Genomic DNA, 18,429 nt, shown 5'->3' with positions numbered 1-18,429 from the left:
ATCATGGTAGGTGTATCCGATGCTTAGATTCCAACAAATGGCTAGGCATCCATTATGAAACTAATTAATTTATATATTGTAATGCGGACAAATGCAAAATTAGTGAAATTGAATAAATTAATGATACAAATATATGTGTACTCAATAATATATTATAACTATTATTATCTAACAAGATGGTAAAAAATCTTCCTTTCTCCTAAGCATTAAAGGGTACCAAAATCTATCATCAATAGATATTTTTCCATTCTATATGGGAAAAAATAGATATATTCATATAGCATTCACTCTTTTAAAGGAAAAAACATGCGACAGAATCACAATGAGGCGCATGGGGCAGAGGTTGTTGTAGACACCATTGATTCAGGTGGTTGAAAATGGAAGTTGTAACATACACAGGATAAGGCTTGGCTTTTCACCATCTGTACTGAAAGTTGGGCAAAATGTTAACCATTCCCCATTGATTTTTCTTATCTTTATCTCTTTCCCTGCGTCTCTTTGACTATCGACTGCATCAGACCTTACTACCATATATAAATTGCTCCACCACCCCCATCATACAAAACCAGTCCCTTTTTTCTACTGCTCTCTATAGCTAGCTGTATGCATATTTCTCATCCAGAGAAGAAAGAAATGGCAAAATCAGCAGAGCAAGGGCACCCAAACCAGGCCTTTGGATGGGCAGCCACTGACACATCTGGTGTCCTCTCTCCCTTCAAATTCTCGAGAAGGTTTTTCCATCTTCTACCTTGTTTTCTTTTCTAGGAGTATTCTTGTATAGAAGATATTAGCTAGCACTTTCCATTCATGGTGGGGCTTGTGTAGAAACTGATGTTTTACAGGGCAACAGGAGAAAAAGACGTAAGATTCAAGGTGTTGTACTGTGGAATACGTCACTCAGACCTACACATGATCAAGAATGAATGGGGCAAGTCCAGATACCCTATAGTTCCCGGGTATGCTCCACAGTCCACACCCATTTCTCTCTACTGTTTATTTATTTATTATTATTATTTTTTTCTCTGATCTGTATAAACAATACCAAATATATATATATATATATATATATGGGATTGTTAATCTATATTTCATGTAAACTGACTGATAAAAAGTAGTTTGTGAATTTTTTGGTGAGGAAAAGAGATGATAATGTCTTACTTGATATTCTTCTTTAAAATGAGGAGAGAGAAAAAAAAACGAAAAAGAAGAAAAAACCATGTCAAAAATATGTGTTGTACGTATTCTTTGAATTTGGTTTGTGTCTGCGTCAAGTCTCTTGATTTGCTTTGCTGTACTGGAGTTTACTTTCAGATCCAAAGTATGAATCTTGTGTTTCATATTCCTCTTTCAGCCTAAAACAATGAATCTTGTGTTTCCACGTTTACATGACCTTTGAGTCCCCAAATTCTTTGATAAGACCTTTCAAAATGCAGATTTGGATTTGAGTGAAATCCCAATTCCCACGTAGCCTTTAAAAAATCCATACACAACCTAATTAATCAGCCATTCCAATTACCACACATCTAAGATCCAACTGAATTGGGTAATGCAGGCATGAAGTTGTGGGCATAGTGACAGAGGTGGGGAGCAAAGTGGAAAAGTTAAAAGTAGGAGATAAAGTTGGGGTAGGGTGCTTCGTTGGAGCTTGCCACTCTTGTGATGATTGTGCTAACGATCTCGAGAATTACTGCCCCAAAAAGATATATACTTACGGTGACACTTACTACGATGGAACCGCCACACAAGGAGGATACTCAGATGTCATGGTTGCTGAGGAGCGCTATGTGATTCATTTTCCTGACAACCTTCCTCTTGATGGTGGTGCTCCTCTCTTATGTGCTGGGATCACAGTGTACAGTCCCTTGAAATATTTCGAACTTACCAAACCTGGGATGCACATAGGAGTTGTTGGCCTAGGGGGACTGGGACATGTAGCGGTGAAGTTTGCTAAGGCTTTTGGAGTTAAGGTAACAGTGATCAGTACTTCCCCTGGCAAGAAGGAAGAAGCCTTGGAACGCCTTGGTGCTGATTCCTTTGTAGTCAGCCGCGACCCGGATCAGATGCGGGTAACCAACTTTGAGTATGCTGTGTCTGTTGATTCTATAATGGTGTAGTGAATTCGTTGATGTTACGTATTTCATTCTCTGTAGGCTGCCATGGGCACAATGGATGGAATCATCGACACAGTCTTTGCTGCTCACCCTCTTCTTCCATTGATTGGGCTGTTGAAATCTCACGGGAAACTCATTCTGGTTGCTGCACCGATCGATCGGCCCATTGAGCTACCAGTCTATGCTTTGATGTCAGGTAAGCACATTAACCCCCAAACTCCTAACTTGTTCTATGATCAGGAGTGGGAATATAAATAATCCAAAATTTTTAGGCTGATATCACTTAGCCTTGCTATATGAATGATCCATCCGATGTTTTCCTATGAACCAACCAAACATAGGAGAAAAAATCATACCCGTAAGGCTACCTTTGCTTATGAAAGGTCGCGGAAAAGAAGATAGAGGAAAAAAACTAGAGAGAAAATTAAATTATCAAAAAATACAATTTTCTTAAACTTTCCTAGTTTTTATCTCAAAAAAAAAGAGTGAATAATTTTTTGAGAAATATTTTCACTCCATTTCTTAATATTTTTTCTCATCTTTTTCATTACATCCAAATATATTAAAAAAAAAAAATCATATTTTTTAGTTTTTTTTTTTTAATACTTTCCAATCACCAAACATTAAAAACTTTAGATAAAATCATCACTTACTTGAAACCTTTTTTATCTTTTAAAAAACCTTTTTTTTATCTTTCTAGAAATCTTTTTATCTTTTACAATTCATAATCATATTTTATTTTTTTGAAGTTTTTTAAATTTTATGTATTAATTTTTTACCACATCCATTATTTTTAGATTTATAAGTCATGCATATACAAGTATTGGACAACAGAAACATAATACTTTTTATAAATTAATAAATATTTATTTATCTATAAATTAATAACCTTATTAAGATAATAATTTCTTTTGGTTTCAAAAGTATTATTTTATTGTGAAATAAAAATAAAAATAACAAAGTCAAGCTCAAATTCTCTTATTTAATTTATTATAAAAAAAAATTAAAAATCATATAAAATGGAATTATTTGAATATATATAGAGAGAGAGATAAAATCAAACTTGAATTAAGAAACAATTAGATTAATTCCAACCCAACTCCAGATCTAATTCAAAGTACTTAATCCAAATCTAAATCTCATATTTCTAAATTGGGATTCATTGTGTTAGACTGATTAATTCAGTTGATCAGGTTGTATGATTCAAAATCGATCCTTATTATTTTAAAAAAGAAAATTAATAATTATGCCAAAATTTAAATAGTAAATAAGACAAAATTTCAAAGTCATAACAAAAAAATATAAATAAATTTATATATTTTCTAAAGAAAGGTATATGATATAATTATACTTTGGTTTTTTTCCAAAAAAATTAAAAGAAAATAAATTTTATTTAGAACAATATATATTATAAATATTATAAAAATATTAAATGAGATTCAAGTTAGTTTTAAATTGTTTGAATGTTGTCTTTATGTATTCAACATAAATTAAGTTTAAATTGAAATAATTTAATTTAAATTCAATATAAGTATTAAAAATCATTTTTATGGATTCAAGTTAAGTCACTCAGCCCAGTCAAGTTGTACCCCTTTTTTTTTTTTTTTTCTTTTACAATTTATTCTTTTTTTTTATTTAGCTGATTATTGTGCTCAAAAAGAAAAAGTTCCATGACATATCATTTATTGGAGGGTGCAGGTTATATTAAAGTAGATAGTGAAAAACAAAAAATGTGACAAAAATATGATGAAGAGTAATGGGATTTTTTTATAAAAGTAGCGTAATTTAAAAAAATAATTTTAAATTTATTGTAGTTTTTATCAAGTAGGAGAAATAACGTTATTTCCTTTTAAAATCGTCTTTTTGAAAAATGATTTATATATAAAAAAAAATTGTGTTTTGAATATACGATTTTCTAAAATTTATTTTTTTATTTTTAAATTACACATTAAAATCGTTTCTTGAAGAGACGATTTCCTCAAAAAAAAAAAAAACAATTTGTTTGGGAGAAATTGTCTCTTCAAGAGACCATTTTCTCTCAAAAAAAAAAAAACAAAAATCCAATTTTCTATTCCTTATAAATTTTTTAATTAATGATATATTTTTTAATAATATAATTATATATATATATATATATATATATATATATATATATATATAAATTATAATTATTGAGATATTTATCAACAATAATATTTATAAAAATATAAATTATGTTTAATATTTAGATATTGATTTTTTATTATTATTTCTTTGTTGATGGTTTATATGAATAAGGTTATTGGTTTTTTGCATTCATGATAATAATTGATTTGTTTTTTTTTATCATGGTTGATGTTTTATTAATTGTTGGGATATTTGTTGATTTTTTAGTATTTACATGAACAATATTATTGGTTTTCTTATAATGATGTTAATAGGTGACTTTAATTCTTTAATATTAAAAATATTTGATAATTAAGGATTGACTTGGTGTTTATATTTATGATATTGTGTATTTGACTTTCAAGGCTTTTATTTAGATATATAATTTTTGAAAAAATGATTTCTTAATTTTTATTTATTCTTTTTTATTTGATTGATTTTCTTGAAACCTATAACATTAAAAATTGAAAATAGATAAAAAAAAATTATATAACAAAATATTTCATCAAAAATTTTTTTAATAAAAAATAGTTAATCATTTCTAATTTTAAGTGCATTAAATTATTTTTTTAAAAAATATTTTATTATTTTTTCAAATTACTTTAGTTGTTTATCATTTGTAATTACTAAATAAAATATTTTAATATATAAATGATTATTATTTCTTTTTAAATTGATTAATACTTAAAAAATTATATCTTTTCATGCTGAAAATTTATTGAAAATTAATTTATTGAATAATAAATTAATTAATTTTTCTATATTGAGTTTTGTTGATTTAATAATTTTTTATTATGTGGAGAATTTTCTATTTATTGAATACAAGCTTGTTGACAACAGAGGGATGATTCAAAGTGATGAATATAAAGGATTAGATTTTTGAAAGAGGAAATTACAAAAGTAAGAGAGACGATTTTTTGGAACACTCTTGAGTTCTTGAGCTCTCAATTTTTTCTCACTCTCGCAAGTTCTGCCTTGTGAGGAAGTTGGCTTCTCTATTTATAGATGATGAAATCAGACTTGAGTCGCTCTCGAGTCTTCATTCTTGAAATTCTTTTGAAATACGTCACGTGTAGAGACAGCTAGAGCCTTAGTGAATGAAGTTTGCAAAAGAAGGTAAGAAAATTTTCTTATGTCAGATGGCTTTGGAAGAGAATATTTATCCTCTTTCTTTTTCCTTGCTCCACGTTGTCTTCAAAGCTAAAGTGGGAGACAAAACCCACTATTCATCACTATTCATGACTTTTGATTTGAGATTTTTTTTTTTTTTTTTCATTCTTCACAATTCCTTCTTTACATACTTTTCATTATTATTATTATTATTATTATTACTAGATAAATACAAAAAAATAATTGTACAAATATACAATTATACAAAAAAATCTTAAAATCTTTTATCTAGATTGACCCATAATTATAATTAATGACTAATCTAGGTGCACATTTTTCTATTTCAGCAACATTTTGAACATATACCCTATTCCTAATAAGCAAGATTTACTCAAAAGACTTCCTAGTTCTGTAATTTATTCAAAATTTGATATGAAATCAAGGTATATTTTCAATAAACAATATTTTCATATTCAAATATTTGTGTTTTTATGTTTAAATTTCTGCAATAAATTAGACAGAATTAGACAATAAATATTTTGTTTTTATAATTGGAGTTCATTAAACAGAATTAATTTGTTGTGTTCATGAACTGTTGTATGTCCTAGGTGCAAATGACTTGATGTATTTCCTTTTTAGTTAATGGATATATAAAAAGGAAAAATATGGTGTTTCCTAATATTGTAGTTTTGACACCTTCATCATTTACTTGAAAATGGAAAAGTAATATAATAAAAGGAATTCCTAAAATTAAGGGTTCAGTCATATTTTGTACTAATATAAATTGAGTTCTAAAACAATAATTATTTTGACATATGTGAACATTTTGAAGTTTAAGCTCTATCTCTAATTTTCCTTTATTTGCAGCATAGAGTTCTTGTCCTGTTTTTTCATAATATTTAACATGAATTAATCCTTCTTGAATACAATTCATTTTAGCTCCTAAGTCTATTAATGCTACTATTTCCAATTCAAAATCTTCGACTATAAGTTTTACATTTATATACCATCTTTGAAAGTTTATTTTTGATATTGTATTTATAAATGATTCTATAGGTGTTTGTTTATTAGGTATTATTATTTCTGGATCTTGATTATCAGATGTTTCAGCAAAATCTAATTTATATTGTATTACATTTCTAATTTGTTCATTTTCTTGTTTTATTTGTTCATTTTCTTGTTTTAATTGATCTATTTGCTTTTTTATTTTTTGTATTTCTTATTTCAAGTCTTCAATAGTTATAGGCCTTTAAATCTTTTTGAATCTATTAAAAATTTCATCCATTGAGTATTGAGTAGGTTTAATGTCTTGAGTTTTATTTGAATTTTCCATGAGAATTAAATTTTTAAAATTTTGTAAATGGTTTCTTTGTGTTTCTTCATCTTGAATTTTGTCTACAACATAAAAAAATATTTGTTTATCTACTTTTGAAGATATTACATTTATTTTTTTAATTAATTTTATTTTTTCTTTATTTTCTACTTTTGGTGTTTCATTAATTTCTCTTGGTTTTTCTGTCTTTGTTGTTGATGATGTTTCCTCCACCTCTCTCGGGGTAAAAGAAAACAAAATTTGATTAAATTTTGTTTCACTTGACTCTTCTTGATTTGAGTTTTGTTGATTTAATAATTTTTTATTATATGGAGAATTTTCTCTTGCTTTTCTTGAGGTTAATGTTGCAACTCTTTTAAGGGGTTTCCTAAATTTGAAAAACCAAAGGAAAAAAGGAATAGTGATCCTAACTTGTTGCATATATTTTTCATATTGTTTTCTTAAAGCATTTCTAACTTGAGGAGGAAGTTGTTGAAAATAATTTCTTTTTGCAGTATTTTCTGGAGAAAAATAATTTGATTTAATTAATTCTACTTCAAGAACAAAAGGATTTATTTTAATATTTCTTTTTCTAATGATATTTATGTTTAAAGGAGGTTTATCATTGATAGACAAGCACCCGCACCAGCAGCTGATTCTTCTCCTCTCTAACAGATGCTGTTATGATTAGTTAGAAGATGGTTAGGCGGTTCAATAGATGGTTAGATGGTTAGATTAGTTACATTGTAATATATATATAGCCATTGGTCTATTGAAAAATATGAAAGAATAGAAATAGATTCTTCATTCTTGCTAATCTGTGCTTGAGCATTTTCATGGTATCAGAGTCATAGGCTCCTGAATTTTCTTTTTCTGATTTCTCTCCCCGGTAAGACAACAAGAAATCTCCAACAACTCTTTCTACTGCAACTTTCTTCTGATATACATAATCTGCAGATTACCTTTTGCTTTTCTTACTCACCTCAAGAAAGCTTCAAGAACATACTGTACCTAGTTTACGATGGCTTCATCAACACAAACCACGCCGGAGATTGTCTCTTCTCAGGTAACATCTACCCTGAACATGAGCATGCTGAACCATCCTCTTCCTATCAAACTAGATAGAGATAACTATATCCTTTGGCATGCACAAATGGAAAATGTGATATATATGCCAATGGATTTGAGGACCATATTGAAGGTCTGAAACCATGTCCTCCAAAAATAATATCCATCGGAGAAGTGAACCCAGATTTTCTAGTTTGGAGGAGATATGATCGTATGATCCTGAGTTGGATCTACTCCTCTCTCACCCCAGATGTTATGGGCCAAATTGTTGGGCTACGAACATCCCATGAAGCATGGACAACCCTCCAACAAAGCTTCTCTGCTTCCACCAAAGCAAGAACAATGCAGCTGAGACTTGCTTTTCAAACAACCAAAAAAGGCCCTCTTACCATGATGGAATACATCCAAAAACTCAAACACGTCTCTGATATTCTAGCAGCTATTGGAGAACAAGTGCCAAAAAATGATCAAATCCTTCAATTACTAAGTGAACTAGGGGCTGAATACAACCCCATTGTGGCTTCTCTCACAGCTAGAGATGATGACCTTTAACTTCATGCGGTACATAGCATCCTTCTGACTTATGAACAAAGGCTGCATCTTCAAACCACAGCTGCTGAAGAAGACCTCCTCATTGCTAATATTGCAACTCATAACAGACCATGAAGGTCACAGTCCAACAAACCCTCTCAAGGGAAACCACCTCAGTCATTCATGCCAACCCCACGACCTAACACTCTTCCAGATTCACGACAGCAACATCTTCAAGGATATCGCCCTAACCGATTCAACAATAATCGATCCCGGACAAATAACCGACCACAGTGTCAGTTATGTGGCAAGTTTGGGCACATGGTCCTCTCTTGTTATCACAGATTTGATGTGAATTATCAAGGGCCACATGCACCAGCCTCATCAACCTCTCAAACTGGTCCCACTCCTCCTGCTCAAGCCATAATGGCAGCACCTTCCCCAATATCAACAGACTCCTGGTTTTTGGATTCAAGCGCCACCCACCATCTCTCCCACACAGCTGTTAATATCCACAATGGTATTCCATACAATGGTACTGACTCTGTGATGGTTGGCAATGGTAAGTCCCTACCCATAACCCAAGTTGGTCATTCTTTTCTCCACACTTCTGCTAAACCCTTTGTCTTACACAATGTGCTTCATGTTCCACAACTCACTTCAAATCTCATCAGTGTGTCAAAATTCTGTACTGATAATAATACCATTCTTGAATTTCATCATTCTTCATTTTTTGTCAAGGACAAGGATACCAAAGTGACTCTTCTCCAAGGCCAACTTGAACGTGGACTCTACAAATTTCCTACCTCATCTATCAGCTCACCTACTGCCGGTTCTAAACATCAAGTGTTTCTCACAAAAACTCAGCCCATTACTATGTTGTGGCATCAACGAGTTGGCCACCCTTCTGCTATAATACTTCAGAAAATTTTTCATACATGTAATATTTCATATAACTCAAATAAAACAATTAATGTTTGCAATGTTTGTTGTTGTGCCAAAAGTCACAAAATTCATTTTTCTTTGTCCACTTCCCGGGCCTCCTCTCCTCTTGAACTCATCCATGCAGACTTGTGGGGACCAGCACCTGTTCCTTCCTCCACAGGTGCCCGGTATTTTTTGTTGCTCATGGATGATTACTCTAAGTTTGTATGGTTATATTTACTCCCTACCAAGGACCAGGTTCACTCCACTTTTGTTCAATTTAAAACTCTTGTTGAAAACCAGTTTCAGACCACCATTAAATGCCTTCAAAGAGACCATGGTGGAGAGTTCACTACCCTCACCCGGTTTCTATCTCTTCATGGTATACTCCATAGATTTTCTTACCCTTATACACCTGAACAAAATGGTCGATTCGAACGTAAGATGCGCCATGTTGTAGAAACCGGGCTTACTCTTCTTTACACAGCTGCCCTTTCATCCAAATTTTGGTCCTATGCTTTCACTACAGCAGTTACCCTTATCAATTGCATGCCTTCTCTTTTGCTCAATTACAGCTCCTCATTTTCTGTTCTTTACAAACACCCACTTGATTATTTCCATTTCAAAGTCTTTGGTTGTCTTTGTTATCCACACCTCAGACATCTCAACTCCAACAAATTTCAGCCACAGTCCATACCCTGTATCTTTCTTGGTTATGCAACATTTCACAAAGGTTATTTTTGCCTTAATCCTACAACTGGCAGAGTATATATCTCTAGGCATGTAGTCTTTGCAGAGACTACATTTCCATTTCAGACATTGACTTCTCCTTCCCACCAATCATCTCATTTTCCTGTCACTCTAGCATTTCCTTTTCCTCCATCTCCTGTTCTCTTCCCCTCCACAACCAGTTCACCTCTGACTATCCCATCCGAACCTACCCCCACATCACCTCCAGCCAGCTCTTTGTCTTTACCCCCGCTCATTCAGGTGCCATTTGTGGATGAAGCAGCTGAGATTTCTACTGCTTCCCTCCAGGATTCCACAGCTCCAATTCCTAGCCATCCTATGATTACTAGATCCAAATCTGGTATCTGTAAGAAGAAGACCTATCTTACGTCACTCATAGCTGAGCCACGTACTGTCAAACAAGCTCTTCAAGACCCCAAATGGAAGCTTGCTATGAAACAGGAATATCAAGCTCTATTGAAGAATCAAACTTGGTCTTTGGTGCCACCTCCGTCTAATGCCAAAATTATTGGGTGTAAATGGGTCTTCAAACTCAAACATAAACCTGATGGCAGTATTGACAGGTACAAAGCTCGGCTGGTTGCCCAAGGTTTTCATCAAACCTATGACATTGATTTTTTTGAGACATTCAGTTCAGTTGTGAAGCCTTGCACTATCAGGCTTGTTCTCTCCATTGTTGTCTCTTCCAACTAGCCTATTAAACAACTAGATGTCCATAATGCTTTTTTAAATGGAGATCTTCAAGAACAGGTGTTCATGATGCAACCTCCAGGCTTTGAAGATAGCTCTTGCCCCACTCATGTTTGTCGTCTACAGAAGGCTCTCTATGGCCTTAAACAAGCGCCTCGAGCCTGGTTCCACAAGCTCAACTCCTTTATCTTACAGTTGGGATTCCAATGCTCAAGGGCTGATGCATCTTTATTTTATTTCCACTCTGTATCTGATATTATCATCCTCTTAATCTATGTGGATGATATTCTCATTACTAGTAGCAATCCACCACATGTCCATCATATCATTTCTCAGCTTAGTTCCCATTTTACTCTTCAAGACCTTGGGGATATTAGCTACTTCCTTGGCATTGAATTCACCCGGCTTCCTTATGTTCTTCATCTCAATCAACAATGCTACATACATCAGCTACTTGAGCGTGTTGATCTTCTTAGGGCCAAATCTGCTAGCACACCTGGTGCTTTGGGAAAATTGTTATCAGCAGTAGATGGAGAACCTTTATCTGTTCTTGATGCTACTCACTATCGCAGTCTTATGGGTGCTCTTCAGTACATCACTCTCACAAGACCAAAAATCTCATTTGCAATAAATCGAGCTTGTCAATACATGGCTCATCCTACCACTTCTCATTTGCAAGCTGCTAAACGCATACTTCGCTATCTCAAAGGTACTGCTACTCATGGTCTTTCTATCCATGCCTCACCATCTTGGTCTCTTCAAGGCTATACCGATGCGGATTGGGCTTCATGTCCCAATGATAGAAGAAGCACCAGTGGCTTTTGTCTTTTTTTTTTTGCACCAATCTCATCTCATGGTCCTCCACTAAGCAACGTGTCGTCTCTCGTAGTAGTGCAGAATTGGAGTACCGGGCACTTGCTTTTCTCGCCGCTGAGGTCTCCTGGCTTCAGTTTCTGCTCAAAGAGTTGTGCATTCCTCAACCGGACACTCCTCTGATCTGGTGTGACAATATCAATGCTGCTGCTCTTGCAGCTAACTCTGTCTTCCATGGCCGCTCCAAGCACATAGAGATTGATCTTCACTTTGTCCGTGATAAGGTCCTTCGCAAAGAGCTTTTGATTCAATATGTTCCTTCTACCGACCAGTTGGCAGATGTCTTTACTAAACATGTTCCAAGCTGTCAGTTCTCAGCCGCTCGTACTCGTCTCTCTGTTGTCCCGAGACCTATCAGCTTGTGGGGGGATGATAGACAAGCACCCGCACCAGCAGCTGATTCTTCTCCTCTCTAATAGATGTTGTTATGATTAGTTAGAAGATGGTTAGGTGGTTCAATAGATGGTTAGATGGTTAGATTAGTTACATTGTAATATATATATAGCCATTGGTCTACTGAAAAATATGAAAGAATAGAAACAGATTCTTCATTCTTGCTAATCTGTGCTTGAGCATTTTCAATCATGAGATAAAACATTTGACTCGGACTCTTCTTCAAAAAAAGGAATTTCCGAAACAAAGTTTGACATATTTTTTAGTTGATTTTCTATTTGATTAAATTCTTCATCTAACTTTGAATTATTAAATTTTATATGATGACTATATGATGATGCAAGGTAATGTTGCATGTGATGATGCAGTTGATGAATTTGTAAATCTAATTATCCCATATGAAGAACTTTCTATATTATATGTAGAATTAATTGATGCAAATGCAGAACTATCATAGGACTTAAGAGATCTGGAAGAACTAGCTCTACTTAATTCCCTTATAATATTACTCATTTTATTATGTGGAGAATTTTCTATTTATTGAATACAAGCTTGTTGACAACAAAGGGATGACTCAAAGTGATGAATACAAAGGACTAGATTTTTGAAAGAGGGAATTACAAAAGTAAGAGAGACAATTTTTTGGAACACTCTTGAGTTCTTGAGCTCTCAGTTTTTTCTTACTCTCGCAAGTTCTGTCTTGTGAGGAAGTTGGCTTCTCAATTTATAGATGATGAAGTTGGACTTGAGTCGATCTTGAGTCTTCATTCTTGAAATTTTTTTGAAATCGATCACGTGTAGAGACAGCTGAAGCCTTAGTGAATGAAGTCTGCAGAAGAAGGTAAGAAAATTTTCTCTTTGGAAGAGATTATTTATTCTCTTTCTTTTTCCTTGCTCCGCGTTGTCTTCAAAGCTAAAGTGGGAGACAAAACCCAAAACCCACTATTCATCACTATTCATGACTTTTGGCTTGAGATTTTTTTTCTATATTTGATTCCTTTTATAATTAAATTTTAAATTAAAGATTAATATTTTTAATTTTAAAATTTATATAATAAAATTAATTTAAAAACTAAAATAAAACAAAATTATTTATTTTATAAATAATTATTTAATAAATTAATAACAAATTTGTTTCTTATAAATGTATTTTTCACATAAAATTGATAATAATTTTGTTAATTACAAAGCAAAAGAAACAAAAAAAATATTACATAAATATTATTTATCTTATAAATAAATAAATAAACAATATCTAAGTAAATTAATTTTATTAGTTATAATTAATCGAATTAATTTAAAGAAAAAATTGAAGATTAAGAAGAAAATATTTTTTAAACCAATATCTAAATATTAAACATTATTTATATTTTTATAAATGTTATTGTTGATAAATATCTCAATAATCATAAATTTTTAAATATTAAATTCAGTAAATAAAATTAATTAATTTTATAATATATTTATAATAATTATATTATTAAAAAATATATCAATAAAATGATTTTTTTTTTTTTTTTTTTTTGAGGAAATCTTCTCTTAAAAAGACGATTTCTCTCAAACAAATTTTTTTTAAAGAGAAAATCATCTTTTGAAGGGACCATTTCTCACAACTTCTTTTAAAAAAAAAAAAAAAAAATCGTCAGATACAATTTCTCTCAAATTATTATTTTTTAAAAGAAATTTGAAGAAAATTGTCTTTTAAAGAAGGCGTATTTTAAAAAAAAAAAAATTAAAGAAGTCATCTCCAAATTTTTTTAAAAATAAATTTTAAAAATCATATTTTCAAAAGATGTTTTTTTTTAGTGTATAAATCATCCCTGGTTTTAAAAGACAAAACACTATGATAAATTTAAAATTATTTTTTTCTATAGTTTAAGAATTATTTCTTAAAACTACCATACCCTTCTCAAAAATCCAGGAGTAATGCGTGGTCGAGAAAGGCAGGTCGGCAGGAGGGCTAGCCGAGGTTTCTACCACTCCGATTGCGTGGCTTTTGAGACTTGGTTATGGATCTGAGCAATGTCAAACTTCATCAAGATGACTACGTCATCTTCAAAATTTCATCTTCAAACTTTCGATCCGGTCGTTCTTTTCCTTTCCATCTCTCTCTTACCTCACTGGCTACGTCAGCCCACACAAATAGACCCCCAGCTGCTACTCTATAAACTGCTCAACCCCCAACTGAAACACAACTCAGTATCCATTTTTCCTTTCATATCTCTCTCTTCAGTCTCATTCTCTCCATTATTTCTCTCTGTATCTCTCTCTATATATAGCTAGCTTTATTCATCATCTTCGATCTGATCATCCAGGCAAGAAAGGCAAATGGCAAAATCTGCAGAGCAAGAGCACCCCACCAAGGCCTTTGGATGGGCAGCAACTGACACATCTGGAGTCCTCTCTCCCTTCAAATTCTCCAGAAGGTCTTCGCATCTTCCACCTTGTTTTGTTGTATAGAAAATAAAAGAAAGTGTCATTTCTTCCCTCATTTGATTAGCTCTTTTCACAGGCTTTTAACCTTAAACTTTACTGCATGAACTTCGATTCATAGGTGAAAGAAAAAGGGTGAATCTATTCATATCATAGATGATGATTGGGTTGTGGGGTCTTTTCATTATGATGATGGGGTTGTGTAAAAACTAAAAACCCAAAAGCGATGTTTTTGCAGGGAAACAGGAGAAAAAGACGTAAGGTTCAAGGTGTTGTATTGTGGAATATGTCACTCCGATCTTCACATGGCCAAGAATGACTGGGGCACGTCCACCTACCCTATAGTTCCCGGGTATGAGCATACTGACTTTTCTCTCTTCTTTCTTCTCCACACAATTTTCTTTCTATTTTCTCCTTATTCCTAGTATAGCTTCAGGCATCTATTTTTTGATCCATTCCCGTCGTTTTCTTAAAATGGGCATTAAACGTGTCCATTTTTCTAAAAATCATGATTATTGTTAGAAATCACCTTCCAAGGGTGGTGGTTAATATTTCGATTACCACCTGCTTTTAGGACGGTCCGCTTTCATGCCAAAAAAGTATGAAACTTATGGCTTGCCTTCCCACAGCATGCAATAAATTCAAAAGAGGCACATGTTAGGCAACCAAGCCCCTCACCATTTTGTCTTTTACAGCACAGATTTGGGTTTCAGCAAAATCCCATTGGCATTTAAAAGTCCATACCATGAAACACATCCTAATAGCCATTTAATGAAGCACACATTTAACATCCATGAAAACCGATTTGGTGAATGCAGACATGAGATTGTGGGCATAGTGACAGAGGTGGGAAGCAAGGTCGGAAAGTTCAAAGTAGGAGACAGAGTTGGAGTGGGGTGCATGGTTGGAGCTTGTCACTCTTGTGATAGCTGTGACAATGATCTCGAGAATTACTGCCCCAAAATGGTATTCACCTACAGTGCCCCTTACCATGATGGAACCACCACATATGGAGGCTACTCAGATGTCATGGTTGCTGAGGAGCGCTATGTGGTTCGTATCCCAGACAACCTTCCTCTTGATGCTGGTGCTCCTCTCCTATGTGCTGGGATCACAGTGTACAGCCCCTTGCAACATTTTGGACTCACCAAACCTGGAATGCACATCGGTGTGGTTGGCCTAGGTGGACTGGGACATGTAGCTGTAAAGTTTGCCAAGGGTTTTGGGGTTAAGGTGACTGTGATCAGTACTTCCCCTAGCAAGAAGAAGGAAGCCATAGAACACCTTGGTGCCGACTACTTTCTAGTCAGCCGCGAACCAGATCAGATGCAGGTAGGTAAACTTGAGTATATCCTGTGCCTGTGTTACAGATTGTCTAACTTGGTTAATTCTATTGTTTGTAATAGATTCGTTGATATTATGTACTTGAATTTCTGCAGGCTGCCATGGGCACAATGGATGGCATCATTGATACAGTCTCTGCTGTTCACCCTCTTCTTCCATTGATCGGTTTGTTGAAATCTCAAGGGAAGCTCGTTATGGTTGGTGCACCAAATAGGCCACTTGAGCTACCAGTCTTTCCTTTGATTATGGGTAAGTAATTTATGAGTCCTTGAGTAATAACTTATTCTGGTGGAAGCAAAAATCGAATCAAAGATAGCTTCTAGTACTTGTCTAAAAATAATCCATTTTTCAAAATCTATTTGTATCCACAGTTTTGGATGAACAATCAATCTAAGAAAATTAAAAAACTAATGAAACTCAAATAAGTATAGCTAACAGGAATTTGAATGACAGGGAGGAAGGTAGTAGCTGGAAGCTGTATAGGAGGGATGAAGGAGACACAGGAAATGATTGATTTTGCGGGGAAACACAACATAACTGCAGATGTTGAGGTTATTCCAATGGACTATGTGAACACTGCCATGGAGCGACTGGAGAAAGCCGATGTTAGGTACCGCTTCGTAATTGACATTGGTAACACCTTGAAATCAGCCTAAGATAAGATAAGCTAGCTGGCACAATAATTGATTGTCCTCGAGCAATTGACTTGCGGCCAAATGAAGATTGAAACTGAGTGGTTTTAGTTCGTTTAATTCAACCATATATGTACTTTTCTGTATGGTGTTTGAAGCATGGCTTCATATTGTACTCTATATAACCTTATCTTTAATAATATTATTTCATACGTACGCCTTCCTCAGAGTTTTTTCATATACGTCCAAGTTGTGATTTATTTATGATAAAACAGACTAGGATGGTGTTTGTTTTTTTTATTAAATAAAAAAAACCAAAATATTTTATTTTTTTCATTCAATTAAAAGTAATTCATTAAGATCAATCAATATAAATAGACTAAACTTATTAATAACAAGTTCACTTTAATTATGTTGGTTAATATCAATAAGGTACTTTTAACTTAATAAAAAAAATAAAATATTTTGATCTTTTCTATTCAGCTAGAAAATAAACACCACCTAAGTATAATATTGATAAAACAATAACCAAATACAAATTAGATAGAGGAAGTAAGGTTTACTAGTGAGCCATATAACTAAAAATAACTAAATTGATAATTTTTAGGTACAATTTAATAATAACAATTAAATGAGTTTTATAATTGTAATAATTTTATTAGTAAGGTTTACTAATAATTTTAATATAAAATTTAATAATTTAAAATAAATAGGAAAATTTATTAAAAGAGTTTTATAATTTTTAGGTACAATTTTTGTTAATAATTTTAATAACTTCATTAATTTCATTAATATGTTTTAGCAAATTATTCTAAAAAATGTTACAATTAAATAGAAAATTTCAAGGGGGGTTTTTCTTTTCACAATAACTAAAAGAAATGACAAATTAAGTTGATATTATGCCATGAGTACGAGATCCTTAAAAATATAATGTAATTATTAAATAAATAACATATTGTGGAACTCATCTAATAATCATATCATATTTAATAATCAAGTGAAATTAGATTTTATTTGAATCAATATAATTAACTTCTTAAAATGATTTATTTATGACTTAAATTAATCTCTTTCTTTAAAATCAAATTTTAAATTAATAAAATGTGAATTAAATAAGTTATAACTATAATCAAGCTAATTAATACAATTATTAAATATATCAATTTTGATCAAATTCTTATTAGGCATATTAATATTAAAAACATTATATTTATGAAATAAGTTATGTAGATGGATACAAATTTCACCATAACCCGATTATACTTAACCAAAACCAGAAAACAACATTTCAAGTTTGAATTATGTTAAGCTATCTCGCATCAAATTTTATTATATCTAACTTGAAGAGAGGACCCGACTAGTCCCACCTAAATCATGGTCTTCAGCACCAAAAGGCACCCTAAAGCCCCATTTGTTGGGATTGGGTCGGGCGGGTCGGTTGAAATTGCATAGCTGCAGCTGATATTAGTAGTCAGAAAAACTATTTTCCTTTTTCTTATTGGTGGAAACTTTTATTTCAAGATTAATTTCATTCCCGGCCACGACCTCCTTCACCCTTCACGTATGATTGCTAAACTTTTAGAAAATATGATAAAAAGGAAAGAGAAAGAGAATGTTTACTTCATTCCATGGAATTGAATCAGTGGGAGTGATTCCCATTCCCTTTACACACTTGTTTACTTAACTTTGGGAATCAAAACTTAGAATGAGGTCATAAGAAGTTAAGAAACCCATTCTGCAAATTGGGAGAATGATGGATTCATGGAGTGAATTTGAGGAATTCCACGTGATGCTCATATTTATTATATAATTAAATGTTTAAATTATAATTATATTTAAATATAGATATTTGAGTATTTAGATATTTAAAGTAATCAAATTATTTAATATATTTAAAAAAAATTAAATCATTAAAAATATCTAAGAATTTGATAAATTTAAATGTTTCTAAATTCATCAAAGTGATCTAACAAAAATAAATAAATTATTAAAAACAATCTCCAAATTTATATAAAAAATAAAAATAAAAATCATATTAATATCACATGAAAAGGATTTACTTAAAAAAGAATAACAATAAAAATAGATTTTTTATTATATAATCATACTTATA

The 18,429-nt window shown here is 32.3% G+C and overlaps 2 protein-coding genes across 2 annotated transcripts; both read left to right on the top strand.

Moving 5' to 3' along the window:
- Positions 1-633: 633 nt before the first annotated feature.
- On the top strand, positions 634-2,388 carry LOC100260964 (probable mannitol dehydrogenase). The gene is made up of 4 exons (XM_059738588.1): positions 634-731; positions 843-956; positions 1,553-2,066; positions 2,151-2,388. The coding sequence occupies exons 1-4, from the start codon at positions 634-636 to the stop codon at positions 2,367-2,369; spliced, it is 945 nt and encodes a 314-aa protein (XP_059594571.1). The 3' UTR covers positions 2,370-2,388.
- An 11,488-nt stretch (positions 2,389-13,876) lies between these two features.
- On the top strand, positions 13,877-16,543 carry LOC100854583 (probable mannitol dehydrogenase). Its single transcript, XM_003635230.4, has 5 exons — positions 13,877-14,333; positions 14,579-14,692; positions 15,159-15,672; positions 15,780-15,933; positions 16,138-16,543. Exons 1-5 carry the CDS (start codon positions 14,236-14,238, stop codon positions 16,338-16,340), a joined length of 1,083 nt encoding a protein of 360 aa, XP_003635278.1. The 5' UTR covers positions 13,877-14,235; the 3' UTR covers positions 16,341-16,543.
- Positions 16,544-18,429: the final 1,886 nt, after the last annotated feature.

Source organism: Vitis vinifera, chromosome 7, assembly GCF_030704535.1.
Source record: "Vitis vinifera cultivar Pinot Noir 40024 chromosome 7, ASM3070453v1".
NCBI lineage: Eukaryota > Viridiplantae > Streptophyta > Magnoliopsida > Vitales > Vitaceae > Vitis > Vitis vinifera.
This window is presented reverse-complemented; position numbering and strand designations above follow the sequence as displayed.